Source organism: Hypanus sabinus, chromosome 7 (assembly GCF_030144855.1).
Source record: "Hypanus sabinus isolate sHypSab1 chromosome 7, sHypSab1.hap1, whole genome shotgun sequence".
In the NCBI taxonomy this organism is placed as follows: domain Eukaryota; kingdom Metazoa; phylum Chordata; class Chondrichthyes; order Myliobatiformes; family Dasyatidae; genus Hypanus; species Hypanus sabinus.
This window is the reverse complement of record NC_082712.1, coordinates 58790755-58808218: the sequence shown is the minus strand read 5'-3', so window position 1 is coordinate 58808218 and position 17464 is coordinate 58790755. Positions and strand designations below refer to the sequence as shown.

Here is a 17464-nt window from a genome sequence, read left to right as displayed (position 1 = left end):
AGTATTTGTGCTGATGGAGAATGTTGAGATGTTGTTGCCAATCTGAACTGACTGGAGTCTGTAAGTGAGGAAATTGAGGATCAAATTGCACAATGAGGTATTGAGGTCAAGGTCTTGAAGCTTATTAGTTTTGAGGGGATGATAGGATTGAAGGTCGAGCTGTAATTAATAAAGAGCATCCTGGTGCATACAACTTTGCTGTGTTCCAGTGTTGAGTAAAGAGCCAATGAAATGATATCTGCTGTTATCCTGTTGCACCAGTAGGCAAATTAGAGCAGATCCAAGTCACTTCTCAGGCAGGAGTTGATATGTTTTATCACCAACTTCTCAAACCTGTTCACTCCAGCAGGTGGACGATAGTCATTGAGACAGGTTACTACATTCTTCTTAGGCACTGGTATAATTAAAGCCTGCTTGAAGCAGATGGGTATCTCAGACTGCCAAAGTGAGAGGTTAAAGATAATGGTACACCAGTAAATTAATCAAGGTTATTTTCCCTGGTGCATTAAAATCTAAAAGTAAAATAATTATTGATGGAAAATATCACTGTGCTAATTGTGCCCATCATTATTAGTTGTTAAAAATATTACTTACTGACATCACTAACATTGCCAAAGAGTTGGAGGTTGGGTAGAATAAGGCACAAAACAAACAACTAATTGCACAACAAAGACAATTCACTTGGAAAACTGAAAATCCCAAGACATTAGTTCAATTTGTGCTGTTTCTCAATTGAAAATATACTAACCATGGAGTGAAACGCTGTATTGATTATCTACAGAGACCCAAGAGAAATGATGGAATTCAGAACAAAAATGAACTGCTGTAGGAACTCCACAGGTCAGGCAACAACTGTAGAGAGAAATAGTCAACATTTTGGATCAAGAATCTTCACTTGGACCCTCTATTCTTTTCAGTGGAAATGAAGGGTCTCAACCTGAAACATCTACTATTTTCCTCTTCCGATGCTGCCTGATCTGCTGAGTTCCTCCAGTGGCTCATTTAATGACCATTTCTAGGTTGTTTTGCAGCATTGCAGAATACCCACTAAGTTTGTGTATCTGATGTACACCCTCTGAAATCCTTTCTGAAAGGCATTGTAAAGCAAGCTGTCTGGGAGAATCCGTTATTGGTAACTCCTAGGACAACTAAGTCTTCCAAATGCTGTAATGAACTGGGACTGCACCAACACCTACAATTAACTTCTATCTTTTGAGCTACTCCCACCCCCTCCCAACTCTGCATTACCAAACTCTCCCCCCCCCCCACCATCTCCAATGCCCCAAGTTCCTCAATTCCATTCATGATTTCACAGCAACCCCACAATTAACACAGGGCCCAATGCACTTCCAATGACCTATTTTCTCCCCTATACTTCCAATCACACAGTCTCATCTCCTCCAATTTGTTGTTGTTCAGTCATTGAGTTGAGTCTGACTCTTCATGACTTCGATTTTCATGGCAAGATACGGAAGTAGATTGTCAGGCCTTTCTTCTGTGCAGATACTGCTGCTGCCCAGGTTGGGACCTGGCTGGGTTTGAACTCAGGACCATCTGCCTTGAAGTCCAGTGCTAACGCCACTACACCAGCAGCTTGTCCTTCTCCTCCAATAACCTAGCCAAAACCACTGATGTACAAAAGGTGCAACTCCCTTACTGTCCTGGATGTTGGGTGTTGCAGAAATCTGAAGCATCACAACTAAAACAATTATTCATGTACACCAACTTCTTCTCACCCTCTTTTTCTCTGTAATTTAATCTGGTTCTTTGATCACCATCAATCTCCCTTCCAGAAGAAATTTGCCCTCCTCTAATTTTGCTGCCTTGTGCATCCATGAATTTAAAAATTCATCCATTGGCTGCCAAGCTCAGTAACTGACTTCCCAAAACTCTTCACCTGTTTCTACCTTTAAAGTATTCCCTCTTCTTAGACCTAACATTTATTTATCTGCCCTATTGGGTCTTTATATGACTTGGCTTTTTTAAATAACCCTCAACACAAAAAATTCTTAAATATTTTACTAAATTGAAAGCACTATTAAATAGAAGCCTTTTGTAAATAATAAATGAAGTGATTGAACACATCTAGAATGCCAGCCGTGAGTCCAATCTCATCTGCTGATTGCTGCAGCTGAACGCAGATCAACATGGAAAAGCAGCACTAAGGCATTGCTGTACTTACCCTTGGAGTGATAGGGTCAATGTATGAGGAGTATTTGATGACTCTGGACCTGTACTTAGTGGAGCTTAGAAGAATGTGGGGGGAACTCATTAAATTCTATCCAATTTAGACAGGCCTGGATAAATTAAACGTGGAGAGAATGTTTTCTGCAGAGGGCTAGACTAGGACTAGAGGGCACAACCTCAGGAGGACATCCCTGTAAAGCGGAAGTGAGGAAGGATTTCTTTAGCCAGAGGGTGGTGAATCTCTGGAATTCATTGCCACAGATGGCTATAGAGACTAAGTCACTGGGTATATATTAAAGTGGGTGTTGATACATTTTTAATTAGTGAGGACAGAAGAATCTGGTTGAGAAAGATGGCAAATCAGCCATGATGGAATGGCGGAGCAGACCCAATGGGTCAAATGGTCTAATTCTGCTCCTATGTCTTATCCAGTGAGCAAATTTCAATGAAGACATAAGAGACTGTGGGTGCTGGGCACTGGAACAAACAAACTGCCAGAGGGATTCAGTGGGTCAGACAGTATGTTTTAGTTTTATAAAGTTTTTGAATTTTTTTTTGAATCTTGAATGTTAAGGCAAAGGGATAGTTGATGTTTTAAGTTACAACCCTGCATCAGGACTGGAGAAAAAATTATTTAAAATGGGCATACTTTGAAGAGATTTCACAGTGGAACAAAAAAAAGGGCATGAAAGGGTCTGCTGCAAAAATACAAGCAAACTGCTAGAGGAACTTGGTGGGTCAGGCAGTGCCCATGGAGGCAATGAGATGATTGACCAAGTTGTGATGCAGGTCTCAACCTAATATGTTAATTATCCCTTTGTCTCCACAGATGCCAGGTTTCTCCAACAGTTTGGTTTTTGCTTCAAGAGTATTATTCTGGCAACAAAGCACTTTGAGATGCTTCAGGGTACTAAGAGGTGCTCCATTCAGTTCTTATTGTCTCAACAATCTTCTGCTCTCTGAGTCTTTTGACAGATACATTTTCACAGCTGGGAGATAATGGTTAATGATGATAGGAGAGGGGAAGTTGCAGCTTTCCTTGTTATGTCTGCAAGGGCATTCTGGAACATTTTGTTGACCTACTTAACGGGCATCTTTAAACTTCCTCCTGGTTGCTGATGTGCTCTGGTCAGAAATACTTTGCTACACTGAAAACAAGGTGCAATTACAAATTGTTGCTTCCAATTTATACAGGATATTTACTTTTCTAATACAATTGAAGCAAATAGTGATTATTGCATTTCCTGTATTTTATATATTCAGTAATCAAATAATCAAAAATAAATAATACTAATTTTGCTGGCCTTTTCTGCCTGCTCCTGCTTCTATTACTTTCTCAACACTTCTTTCTAACCACTCACAAGAGTCAAAAATGGCCCTGCAGCTCAGTTCTAAAGTTGACTCACTAGTCATTATTCAGACTCACCACGGATAGTCCAATTGCCTGATTCTTGATCATCTGAGGACGTGAAGAAGAAATTTGGTTATCCAAAGACAGTATTTATTCACTTAAGCTTGTTGAATTTCATTCAGCTTCAAGTGGTGAAGGAGATACACTGTTCTGTCCATCTTCAAGCCTTTTAGATCCGCCTTTCTGTAAATTCACTGCATTTGGAGAGCTAATGAGATTTCACCTACAATAGTGGACTGAGCAAGATTTGTTTGGAAATGCAAGGTGGGTTTATTATTTACCAAAATGTGACAATATAGATTTAAACTCTTTGCAGAGAAGTACAATTAAAGAGTCATATTCTAAATTCCTATTCCAACCTTGCACATCATGGAGGAATTGAAGCAATCCACTTAGCCCAGGTGGTTGTCAATTGGCTGTTAAATCTCAATATACAACATCAAAATGCTGCTTTTCTGTCATAATTAACTGTAACTATATGAAATAAAAATATAAAAAGCAACCGCAGAGTACATACTGAGAAAATTGGTAATTAAGGTTGGTTTTCAGTCTGTATATCTACTCCAGTTGACAGAAGTGGTAAGCAAATACAATGGATTCTGGTTAATTTGGCCACATTGGTACTAGTACACTTTGGCCCAAATTGTTTAAGTTTCATGGAAAGTTATAAAGATGTAAAAAGGACTAACTTCCATTTAACTGAGTAACAAATTAGGTACTTAAATGAAATACAGAACATATTAGAACACTATCAATACTAGGCTACAGTACTATAAAATTGTGTATTAATACCTAATTGTTCCTGACAGAGAAATTCATTCAGTATACCTGTATGCTGCCGCGTTCTTTTGTTTGATTGTAAATGTTAAGGATAGGCGCAGACACCTAGTGTAAATAATGGACTTCTTTTATACAATGCTATCGACAACTGCACCCTCCAAATCCTCATTTCCACTGTAACATTCAAGATGTTTGTTGATACCTTCAAATACTCAGTAGTTCCTAACTTGTTGAAGTAGTGAAATCATTTCATTTTCATTCCCGGCCATTTCCAAGCCTGAATGCTTGAAACCACAGTGAGTTCTGAATTGTCTTGCTGCTTATTTCTTGCTAAGTAGCAGTGACAGAAATCACTGCTTTTTGAATACAAGCTCACAGAGCTGACCCTATTTAAAAACTGTTCACTCTAAGCACTGTGTAGTGTCTAACAGCCATGTAAGTACAGATGTCTGACTCTAGTTAGAGACTGTTCGGCAACTGCCTCCTGACCCAATTAAGCAGTATAGTGTCCCAAAGAAACAATGGAAATCCTGGCTATTTTCTCAATTAGTTTCTGTTCTTTAAGAGTTGTTCTAGATAAGCGGCTTCCCCAATTAAACAATGGTGCAATTAATCAGAATCCACTGTATACTCGACATTTCGGGCAGAGGCCCTTCAGCAGGACTGGAGAAATAAAGATGAGTAGGACCAAAGGGTCTTGGCCCGAAACATCAACTACTTTTTTTCATAGATGCTGCCTGGCCTGCTGAGTTCCTCCAGCATTTTGTGTGTGTTGCTTGGATTTCCAGCATCTGCAGATTTTCTCTTGTTTGTCCTCTGTATACTGTCTTGTTTCTCCCTCCTCCTTCAATCTGTTTGTGTCAACACATATACGCTTCCTCATCCAGTTACCTCCTGTATCACTATAATCTTTTGTTGTTAAATGATGATACAAGCTATTTTTGATGAGTGAAAAGTAACTGAAACATTAACCTACAATTCAAACAATGAGCAACCTTGGAACTGTCTTCCACCTTACCAACCAGGTCAAAAAGGGCAAATTCAGCAATTACGGAAATAAGAATAATCTTCTTTCCTGACATATACCAGTGATTGGCAGATATGATCTAGTTAATAGCACTTCAAAACAAATGCAAAAAAAGTTACATAATTCTTGCTTTCTCAGTTTCACTCAATTCTCTTTCCCGAACTAAAATTGAGCAATGAATAGGGCTACAGGACTGCAGCTTTGAATATCTATTCTGCTCCTCAGCAGGAACCCAGAAAGGAATGTTTACCCATTTGTTAATGGATAATATAATAATATTTCCACTAAGAAAATACAGATTTTCTTGAAGATCGAGGATAGCAAGGTTAAACATAGTTTGGTATTAATGCTCAAATTCCATGCTGCAGCAAAAAAAATTATAGAAAATTGTCATAATTAACAGAAAGCAGATGAGCCAACAATCCAGTATTATTTTCCAATACATTACATAAGCTAAATTTAGAAAACAAATCAGCTATTTAGCATGTAAAGTATGCATGAAATTTAAAAAAAAACCCAGACTAAGAAAACAACAAAATATATTGGAAGAGTTTCCCATCGTTCAGTGATGAGCAAGACTCCAGTGGAAAGAAGTGCAGTAATTTAATCAGGAATATACAAGCTGAATCCAGTCTTCACAGTGTTCTAGTTCCCATCAAAAGAACAAGGTTCCATACATAATATCTGCAAAATATTTCTTCAAAATCATTTCTTATAGTTTCTTGCAGGGTCACACATAACTCATATCAGCGATTGCTAGTACATCCACTTTGGTCTTGAACATCGTGGAAAACTCTTTAGTGAGCAGTTTATGTAAACAAACTCCATCGTGGGAATAGATCCAACTCTTTCCAGTCCAATCATATCGTTTAGGGCCACTGAGGAAAAATGTAGAGAAGGGGAAAAAAAACTGATGAGAACAGTTTAAACCTCACAACATGGCATCCTGTCAGCAGAATTTCCTTTAGATGAAAGATCCAAGACATTTGATTTTTGACTTGTCTGGTGGGCAGAGGCAGGAATCCGACTGCAAGGAGCCTCTGTAAATGATGCAAAGTATAGGTCACTACCAGTGTCATTTGGAAGCGATTTAAAGGATGCAGTATGATTAAGGAAGGAGAGGCCTAGGCAGGGTAGCCAATTCTAATAAGCTTTTCAAATTGAAGCAAACTTATCAAATTCATGATGACACGTTACCACAAGTTTATTTCCATGCTCCAGATGGACAGGATTGCCATACATCACACTCAACCCCTTTAGCATCATTGTGAAATTAATATCCTGTCACTAACTTGATGATGCTTGGGGCCCTCAAGTGTCAAACAAGATCACTTGCCTGCCTCCATCTAGTCTATGTTTTAAGATGCCATCATTAAAATAAAGGATCAGGGAAGGAAGAGCCAAAAGAAAGACCCTTCCAGATGGCATAAATTCAGATTCAAGCTTGAGTAACTTTGAAGAAAGAAGTTGCAAAACCTTAATAGTTCTGAATGAGAAATGGCTACCGACAGCTACTACAATAAAGATTAAAGAAACTCCAGAATATCGATAAATAGGAACATAATTTCATTAACATATCAGCATTTTCATTACATTTTCTCCATTGAGTCCAATTAATTCCCAACCCATGCAATAATTTTGCAAAAAAATACCCATGAAGAAAATTAATCAAACAGCCCAGTAATGAATGAGCCTGAATGGGTTTTAATTTTCCGAACATTGTAAAGGAAGAGAAAAAAATTGCATTTTTGACCACGATTCACAATCCTTTTCAGATCTTTTGTTCATTTTCATCTTATTTTAAAGAGGTTTAAAGGAAAATAAATTTAAAAAAAAAACATATTCTTCCAACTACAACCACTTGGACAATGACAATTTGTCCTTACAAAAGTTATAAAGCACTACTCAAAATTTTGAGATGTAGAATTAAATTTGCTTACATAATTTACATGAATAAAAGAAATGAACATAAAGATTATTTTTTCTCCAACACATTTCTAGACACAAGCACAGATAATGTGGCTTTGTTTTACAGAAAATCACAGTATGTGTCATTTTCTAGGATTGTAACCCCATCTTCATAACGAGGCACAACACACAAAATGCTGAAGGAACTCAGCAGACAAGGCAGCATCTATGAAAAAGAGTACAGTCGATGTTTCAGGCTGACACCAGCAGGCCAGGCAGAATCTATGAAAAAGAGTACAGTCGATGTTTCAGGCTGACACCAGCAGGCCAGGCAGCATCTATGAAAAAGAGTACAGTCGATGTTTCGGGCTGACACCAGCAGGCCAGGCAGCATCTATGAAAAAGAGTACAGTCGATGTTTCGGGCTGACACCAGCAGGCCAGGCAGCATCTATGGAAGAGTAACACTTCCTGGCCAGCTGAGTTCCTCCAGCATTCTGTGTGCGTGGCTAGGATTTCCAGCATCTGCAGATTTTTTCTTGTACCTCTTAACATGTAGATTGCCTTTATAATAATTGGGACCTGATATATATTACGTGCATTTCCTGTTCAAGATCGTTTAATGTCATTTCCAGTACACAAGTGTAAAGGAGACAAAATAATTGTTACTCTAGATATGACGCAGCACTTAAAAAAAAACAAAGAACAGAATAATAAAAAACACAATAACTATAAATACATTGGAAAGCTTATATACATAGATTGATTATATGAATTATACTCAAGTACCTCATTTGTTCCTACCTGTTTGCACCTGCTATACACTTTCATTTTTTTTCTTAACCCGGGCCTCAATCTCTCTAAAACAAAGGTTCCCAAATCTGATATCTTTGCCTTTTATTCTGACAGAAATATACAAACTCTGTACTATGGCAAGATTATGGAAGTAGATTGCCAGGCCTTTCTTCCACGCAGATGCTGCTGCTGCCCAGGTTGGGACCCGGCTGTATTTGAACTCAGGACCATTTGCCTTTAAGTCCAATGCTGATACCACTACACCACCGGTCATAGCCCCATGTTTATCCATGCCCTAAGCTCATTTACCTTTCCTACAATACTTCTTGCATTGAAATATACACAGCTCAAAACATTAGTCCCACTATGCTTTTGCTTCCTGACTTTGTCTGAGGTGTTAACAACATTTGTCTCCACAACCACTCTGGTACCCTCTACCCATGCAATACCGTCAAATGTTACTGCTTGGATATTAGTCCCTTTCCAGTTTAGGTGCAAACCGTCTCTTCTGTATAGGTCCCACCTTCTAGGCTGATCTTTTTTTTTAAAGGAACAGCAAGAGACCATGGATATTAAATGTGCCAGAAATCAGTAGAAGAACAGCAAGGACAGAGCTTTTGTGCACATGATTTTGAAGGTGGCAAGAAAAATTTCAAAACCATTAATAACATATGGAATCAATGTAAAGAGTATACAAAGGTAAGGAAGATATATTAAATGTTGTGCCAAACTCTGAAAACTATACTTTGGAAAACATATGAAAGTCTTGGAAAGTGTGCAGATGAGATTTACTGGAATTAATCCAGACGTTAAGGGTTATAACGGCTGAAACTGGGAGGTGTTCACCCCAAGGAAGAATAATAGGAGATTTAATGCTCAAACTGGCTTGGTAGGTTCAATAATTTCCAACATATTAAGAGTTGATAGCCAGAAAACATAGATTAATGTAAATGGCAAAACAGCCAGACATGGTAAGAGAAAAACTTTTTATCAATGTGGTTACAGTTTGGAATATATTGCCCAAAAGGACCAAACTTAACCGTCTCCTTCAGAGGAGGAATTGGATAAATACTTAAAGGAGAAAGAACTGTAAGCATTTAGGAAAAGAACAAGAGAATGGGTCAAAATAAGACTAGATGCAAGAGCCATACAAGATATAATGGGCCAGGTGTCCTCCAACTGTGTTATGCTGTTCATAGTTCAAGATTGTGAAAAGTGATGCTGTGGGTACAGCAAAAGTGAAGAAAATATAAAAATTAATCTCTTTAAACTCTTTTGTTAAGCACCATTGTCTTATGTCAGAAGAAAGGAGCTTTGCTCTTTTTTCAATGCATACCTGATTGGAGATGAGAGCCAGATCTGTCGGTTTGGAGTCTGTTTGTTAATCACGTAAGTTCCCAAAGGTTCCCCCAACTTTATTGTCAGCACACCAGTCTATAAAAAGGATAAAAATAAATCTACTGGAATATTTATTTTATTAATAGTCTTGAAAATAAAATAAAGTTTTACAAATATTCTTTTATCTGCTGTGGATTTAGAGTTTTGAGACCAGAGTTGGGCTTATGGGTTTGGACAGGTAGAGCTCATAGACTTAACTCTGACTATATTTTAAAAAACATTTTTTCCTCATATTTGTTTCAGTAAAATTATACATTTATTTAATATTTATTCCTAAATAACAAAAACATACAATATTTCTTCAAATTAATTAAATGTTGGTTGATTACCTAGTTAAACGATTATGCATGTGTTGATCTAAAGCTAGTTGCAGAAAACAATATGATGAATATTGGTTTCAGTGAAACTTGTTGGCACCTTCCCAAAGTCTTGGCTATAACATAATCTCAATATACTATTAACAATGAAATGCAGATCTGGTTAGAGCAAAAACATTAACTACTAGGAAGATTTCCAACATAGGTATGCCAAACATCTCAAACCCCAAGCTCAAGATTCATTCCTGTGCTTTAAAGACAATTGTGCACGTTTTAAAACTGGGGTCTTACCAGGTAATTTCAATCTCAATACATACAAATTGCCTGTTAATATTGTGAGTTCCTTTATGACCTTACTTTAGTAGTAAGCAATTGACATCAGATTGGGAATTTTATCCATATAAAACATTCCAAGTGACTTTTTTTAAAAAACACACAACACCCACATCATTAAAATATACAACAAAAATGGAGGCTATTTGTTATCTTTGGCTCTTCGAGCACTCAACCATGTTCCTTTTAAATGTGATGCAAGTTTCTATTTTCATCTCCCTTTCAGGATGTGAATTCTAGATCTCCGTCCCTTGTTAAGATTTTTTTCTCTCAGTTCCTCTCTAATCTTCAGCCTCCCTTGGTTATAAAGGAAATAGGTCCTTCCTGTTCAACCTATTTAGGCTGTTGGCTGGTTGGAATTGTGTCACTGATATGGTGCATAGAGCTATTTTCATTGTGCTTCCTTTTGAATATCCATCTGCAAGGATACTTAGTCAATTCCAAAAATATTTAAAGCAACATCTTTCATTTTATTTTATTAATACTTTGTTTTTCATTTTGACTTGCTTCTTTAAATAAGGTCTGTCTAAAATTGGGAAATTTTTTATCCACTCCTTAATGCTCCTTGTCTTACGTAGTCTAAAATCTCTTTTGAAAGTTATTGGCCTAACAATTAAGACCTTCTTAGTACCTAACCTAATAACACAAAAAGGTAACTGGAAAATGAACCAAAGCAACAAGATTATAACAACACACACAAAATGCTGGTGGAACACAGCAGGCCAGGCAGCATCTATAAGGAGAAGCCCTGTCGACGTTTCAGGACGAGACCCTTCGTCAGGACTAACTGAAAGGAGAGATACTAAGAGATTTGAAAGTAGTGGGGGGAGGGGGAAATGCGAAATGATAGGAGAAGACTGGAGGGGGTGGGATGAAGCTAAGAGCTGGAAAGGTGATTGGCGAAAGTGATACAGAGCTGGAGAAGGGAAAGGATCATGGAACAGGAGGCCTCGGGAGAAAGAAAAGGGGTTGGGGAGCACCAGAGGGAGATGGAGAATAGGCAAGAGTGATGGGCAGAGAGAGAGAGAGAGAAAAAAATAACCAAATATGTCAGGGATGGGGTAAGAAGGGGAGGAGGGGCATTAACAGAAATTAGAGAAGTCAATGTTCATGCCATCAGGTTGGAGGCTACCCAGCCGGTATATAAGGTGTTGTTCCTCCAACCTGAGTTTGGATGCATTTTGACAGTAGAGGAGGCCATGGATAGACACATTAGAATGGGAATGGGACGTGGAATTAAAATGTGTGGCCACTGGGAGATCCTGCTTTCTCTGGCGGACCGAGCGTAGGTGTTCAGTGAAACGGTCTCCCAGTCTGCGTCGGGTCTCACCAATATATAAAAGGCCACACCGGGAGCACCGGACGCAGTATACACCAGCCGACTCACAGGTGAAGTGTCGCCTCACCTGGAAGGACTGTCTAGGGCCCTGAATGGTGGTGAGGGAGGAGGTGTAAGGGCAGGTAGGGCAGGTGTAGCACTTGTTCCGTTACAAGGATAAGTGCCAGGAGGGATATCGGTGGGAAGGGATGGTGGGGGGGGGGGGGGGGGGCGAGTGTCAAGGGAGTCACGTAGGGAGCGATCCCTGCGGAAAGCAGAAAGGGGGGGGGGGAGGGAAAGATGTGCTGGGTAGTGGGATCCCGTTGGAGGTGGCGGAAGTTACGGAGAATTATATGTTGGACCTGGAGGCTGGTGGGGTGGTAGGTGAGGACAAGGGGAACACTATCCCAAGTGGGGTGGTGGGCGGATAGGGTGAGGGCAGATGTGCGGGAAATGGGAGAGATGCGTTTGAGAGCAGAGTTGATGGTGGAAGAAGGGAAGCCCCTTTGTTTAAAAAAGGAAGACATCTCCTTCATCCTGGAATGAAAAGCCTCATCCTGAGAGCAGGTGCGGTGGAGACGGAGGAATTGTGAGGAGATAGTACTTTTGCAAGAGACAGGGTGGGAAGAGGAATAGTCCAGGTAGCTGTGAGAATCTGTAGGCTTATAGTAGGTAGCAGTAGATAAGCCGTCTCCAGAGCTGGAGACAGAAAGATCAAGAAAGGGGAAGGAGGTGTCGGAAATGGACCAGGTAAACTTGAGGGTAGGGTGAAAGTTGGAGGTAAAGTCAATGAAATCAACGAGCTCAGCATGCATGCAGGAGGCAGCGCCAATGCAGTCGTCGATGTAGTGAAGGAAAAGAGGGGGACAGATACCAGTATAGGCTTGGAACATGGACTGTTCCACAAAGCCAAAAAAAAAGGCTGGCATAACTGGGACCCATACGGGTGCCCAAGGCTACACCCTTGGTCTGGAGGAAGTGGGAGGAGCCAAAGGAGAAATTATTGAGAGTAAGAACTAATTCCGCTAGACGGAGGAGCAACAAGATCATATTTTTTTTTCTGAAGTGAGCAAATTGTATCTAGAATCTGGCATAGTCTGATGGAGTTGTGGAAGCAGGTTCAAAAGTAATTTTCACAAGGGAACTGGATCAGTATTTGAAAGAAAAAAATATGAAGGGAAAGGCTGCAAATTGAGATTTATTCTGGTAGAGAGTCAGCATAAACTATTACCGAGCTATGACTTCATTATCCATTCCATTTAAATATACTAGTATCTTCTTATATAGCTTTGTTTGATATTCCAGTGATCACTGAGCTTGGCAAATAGCTTGCAAACATTTACTCACCAGTCAAGATGACATCCTTCGTGCACAATTGTTAATGTTTCTCACTGGGAGTGCTCACATTTATATAGGCCCCCATTCGCTTGCCTCAGTCCTGATTAGCTACGACTGAGGGGATTGTAGATGGCATCTATTTCAATGTTTGTTTATGGACTTATCAGTAGAGAATCACACTTCTAAGAATTCTCGTGCCTGTCTCGTGTTTGCATGCACCAGAACCTCCATAACGTCCCAGTTAAAGTGGTGTCCTTCTTGGTCTTCATGTACTGAGATCAGCGACAGTGGACCATGTCTCCATATACAAGTAACAAGTAAAGCAATGTGGTGCACAGGATCACCAGTGGAGAATGCAACAAGAAATATGTTGGCAGACAGGATGTAAACTCTCAACTTGTTTACGGGAACATGATCCACTGTCGCCAACCTCGGTACATGAAGACCAAGTGTCCAAATGTTTTTTAACTATTGCAGTTGTACCTACTGCTTCCATTTTCTCTGGCAGTTTGTTCTGTATAACCACCGCTTTGTGTGGAAAAACCCACAGGTCCCTAAAACCTTTCCCCCATTAACTTAAACCTATGCCCTCTAGTTTTAGAATCCCCTAATCTGAAAGGAAACTTATCCATGCTCTTGATGGTCTTATAAACCTCTGTAAATTCACCCCTTAGCCTCCTTCACACAAGGGAAAGCAGTCCCAGGCAATCCAGTCTCTCCATGGTCCATCTCTTGTTGGTGTCATGGTGAGGTTTAAAAGGAGCTCCAGTGCTTTTGGCTCTTTTTGGCAGGCTCCAATCAGTGCAGGCTAATACAAGGAAGGGAGATGTAAGTGGTACAGCCATTGTTGGAGTGGGGCAGTGTTAGAGTGGTCTGGCTTTGACTTAAAAGAGTACAGGTTCTAAGAAGGTAAGTAAGTTTTGAGTAAGATATTTTCTGTAGTACTTGACTAGTGTGCTGAGAATGGGTCTGGAGGAGATGTATTTTCTTTGTGTGAGATGTGGGAACTCTCCAGTCTCCCTGATAACAATATCTGCAGAAGTGGATTTGCAGCTTAAGGAGTCGGAGTTGCAGCTGGTTGACTTTCGGCTCTTACAGGAAAATGAAGGGGTAATAGATAGGAGCGCTAAGGAGGTAGTCGTCCCCCAAGTTGCTGAAGCTAGGAGAGGGAAACGGAATACAGTGCAGAGTACCCCTGTGCCATTCCCCTCAATAGCAGGCATACCACTTTGGATAGTGTTGGGGTGGGGGCAGGACCTACCGGGGGAATCTACAACGATAGGGTCTTTTAAGAGACTCCTGGACAGGTATATGGAGCTCAGAAAAACAGAGGGCTATGGGTATCCCTAGGTAATTTCTCAGGTAAGGACACATTCAGCATAGCTTTGTGGGCCGACGGACCTGTATTGTGCTGTAGGTTTTCTATGCTTCTATGACCAGGTCTCAGGCACTTACTCTGGCTCAGAATGGAAAGGGGAGAAAAGGAGTGCAGTAGTGATAGGGAATTCCATTATTAGGAGCCGAAAGCAGATTGGTACATTGCCCCTTAAGAGTCAGGGTCAAGGATGTCTCTGTTCAGGTCCAAAGCATCCTTACAGGGGGAGGGTGAGCAGCCAGAAGTTGTGGTACCTATCGATACCAATGACAAGGAAAAGAAAAGAAAGAGGACCCAGAGGGAGAATATAGTGAGTTAGGTAGAAGGCTGAGAAAGAGAACCTCCAGGGTAGTAATCTCTGGATTCCTACCTGGGCTGTATGCCAGTGAGGGTAAGAATAGGATGATCTGGAAAATGGATGTGTGGCTGAAGAATTGGTGCAGAGGGCAGAGTTTCAGATTTCTGGATCATTGAGATCTCTCTGAGGAAGGTATGCCCTGCACAAAAAAGAAGAGTTACACCTGAACCCAAGGTGGACTCATATCCTTGCGGGCATGTTTATTTGAACTGTGGGGTGACTTTAAAGGAGGATGGGAATTGGAGTGATAGGGCTGAGGATTGGACAGTTCCTATATAACTAGATGCAGTGTGTAGTAAGATTGTGAGGAATGTTTGTGGGATGCATTGCAGTGTAATGTGGAGGCAAAATGAAAAAGGGTGATGAATACAAGACTGAAGGTGTTATATTTGAATGCAGGTAGAATATGGAAAAAGGTATATGAGCTTGCAGAGCAGTTAAATGATCGGCAGGTGAGAAGTTGAGGGTATCTCTGAATTGTGGCTGAAAGAAGATCATAGTTGGAAGCTTAACATCCAAGGATACACAATGTGTTGAAAGAATAAGCCAGCAGGCGGAGGGGGTGGTGTGGCTCAGTTGGTAAAATGTGAAGTTAAATACTTAGAAAGAGATGACATAGGATTGGAAGATATAGAATCCTTCTGAGTATTGCTGAGAAACTGCTGCAAGGGTAAAAAGACCCTGATAGGAGTTATATACAGGCCTCTGAAAGAGTTAGCTGAAGAGACTGTGGAGACATTTGTAATGATCTTTCAAGAATCTGGAGGACTGAAAAATTGCAAGTTACTCTACTCTTTAAGAAGAAAGGGAGGAAGAAGAAAGGAAATTATAGGCCAGCTGGCCTAACTTCACTAGTTGGAAAGATGTTCGAGTCTATTATTAAGGATGGGCTTTCAGAGTACTTGGAGGCACATAATAGGATAGGCCAAAGTCAGCAGTGTTCTAAAGGGGAAATTTTATCTGACAGATCAGTTCTAATTATGTGAGGAAATAACAAGCAGAATAGACAAATTTGGATTTTCGGAAGGCCTTTGGCAAGGTACTGCACATGAAGCTGTTTCAAAGAGCCCAAGATATTACAGAAAAGGTACTAGATGGTTAGAAGATTGGCTAACTGGCAGGAGACAAAGAGTGGGAATAAAAAGGGCCAATTCTGGTTGGCTGCCAGTGACTAGTGGTGTGCTGCAGGGCTCAATGTTGTGACTGCTTCTTTTCACGTTATATGCCAATGATTTGGATGTAAGTAATTGTTGGCTTTGTGGCCAGGTTTACAGATGAAACCAAGTTAGGTGGAGGGGCAAGTAGCGTTGAGAAAGCAGGGTGTCAGCAGAAAAACTTAAGACAGATTGTGGGAATGGATAAAGAAGTGGCAGATGGAATATAGTGTAGGGAAGTGCATGGTCATGCACTTTGGCAGAAGGAATAAAAGTGTGGACTATCTTCTAAATGGGGAGTCAATTCAAAAATCAAAGGGGCAAAGGGAGTGTTGTGAGCAGTTTAGGGCCCCTTATTGATGAAAAAAATGTGTTGGCATTGCAGAGGGTCCAGAGGAGGTTCACGAAAATGATCTCAGGAATGGAAAGGTTAACATATGAAGAGTGTTGGATGCATCTGGGCCTGTACTCACTGGAATTTAGAAGAATGGGGGTGGGATCTCATTGAAACCTAATGAATGTTGAAAAACCTAGATAGAGTGAATGTAGACAGGATGTTTCCTACCAGAGGGCACAGCCTCAGAATTGAGAGAAGTCCATTTAGCTCAGAGATGAGGAAAAATTTCTGTAGCCAGAGGGTGATGACGCTGTGGGATTCACTGCGACAAACAGCTGTGCAGGCAAAGTCATTGGGTATATTTAAGGCAGAGGTTGATATGTTCTTGATTAATCGGGGCATCAAATCATATTGGAAGAAGGCAGGATAATTAATCAGCCATGGTGGAATGGCAGTGAAGACCCAATCGGCTGAATGGCCTCATTCTGCTCCTATGTCTTATGGCCTTCTGGTCCTTGTATCTCAAGCCCTCCAATACTGGCAACAGCCTTGTGAATCTTTTCTCACACCCTCTAGCTTAATCATATCTTTCCTATAGTGTGATGACAAATACTACACACAATACTCCATGCAGTCTCACCAACATCTTGTACAACTGTAATGTGTCATCCCAACTCTGGATGAAGAAAGAATGCCATTCACCTTCTTTGCCAGTCTATCTAACTGTATCACATACTTTTAAGGAACTATGTACTTGTACCCCTAGGTCTCTCTATTCTGCATCACTCCCAGGGCCTTACCATTCACCATGTTATAATTGTGGCTGAACATAATGGTAACATATTTGTTTGTAAATTCAGTTACATATACTCCTTTTCTATGTTATGCATTTGAAAAAAATATTATCTGAAGAACATAATAACAACAATCTTCAGGACACTTTGCACTACACTGGAAATTTACTCCAGAACAAGACATCCTCAAGTGTCAGGGACCCTTGGAATTACACCATATCACCCTGAGGTACTCCCTTTGACAGAACTGGTCCACCAAGTGAGTGCGGTGCTAGATTGGGTAGCTGCCAGGTCTCACCCACTTTCATCAACTAAGTCCAAGACATGTTACTCCTAATCCACGCTAAAAGGATTCCTCCTCACTATTAGCATTTAGCATTGTTGTTTCTGATAAATACTAGGTCTAGGACTTGAGATGGTAATTGTATCTCTTTCCACAGATGTTGCCTGACCCACCAAATATATCTCAACAGTTAGTGTTGTTACATCCAAATTCCAGCATTTGCATTCTTTTGGTTTATGCTACTGGTCTCCCAATTTCCAACTGTCTTCCCACCAGAACATCTTTGGATTCCTGCTTCCTATCCCTCTCCTGGCACCAAAATAAATATAGGTGATTTGTTGTTTCCCACCAT

The 17464-nt window shown here is 40.4% G+C and overlaps 1 protein-coding gene across 2 annotated transcripts in view; it reads right to left on the bottom strand.

Annotated features, from left to right (window-relative positions):
- fxn (frataxin) overlaps positions 1–17464 on the bottom strand; it is a 33185-nt gene that overhangs the window by 3619 nt on the left and 12102 nt on the right. The window contains exons 4-5 of one of the 2 annotated variants that reach the window (XM_059974734.1): positions 9444–9541; positions 3614–6283 (exon numbers count right to left, since the gene is read on the bottom strand). In XM_059974734.1, the coding sequence (XP_059830717.1) occupies positions 6136–6283; positions 9444–9541 (246 nt within the window). In that variant the 3' untranslated portion in view covers positions 3614–6135. Of the gene's footprint in view, positions 1–3613; positions 6284–6306; positions 6446–9443; positions 9542–17464 lie in introns of those variants that run through there. The other variant, XM_059974735.1, reaches the window with a different exon arrangement.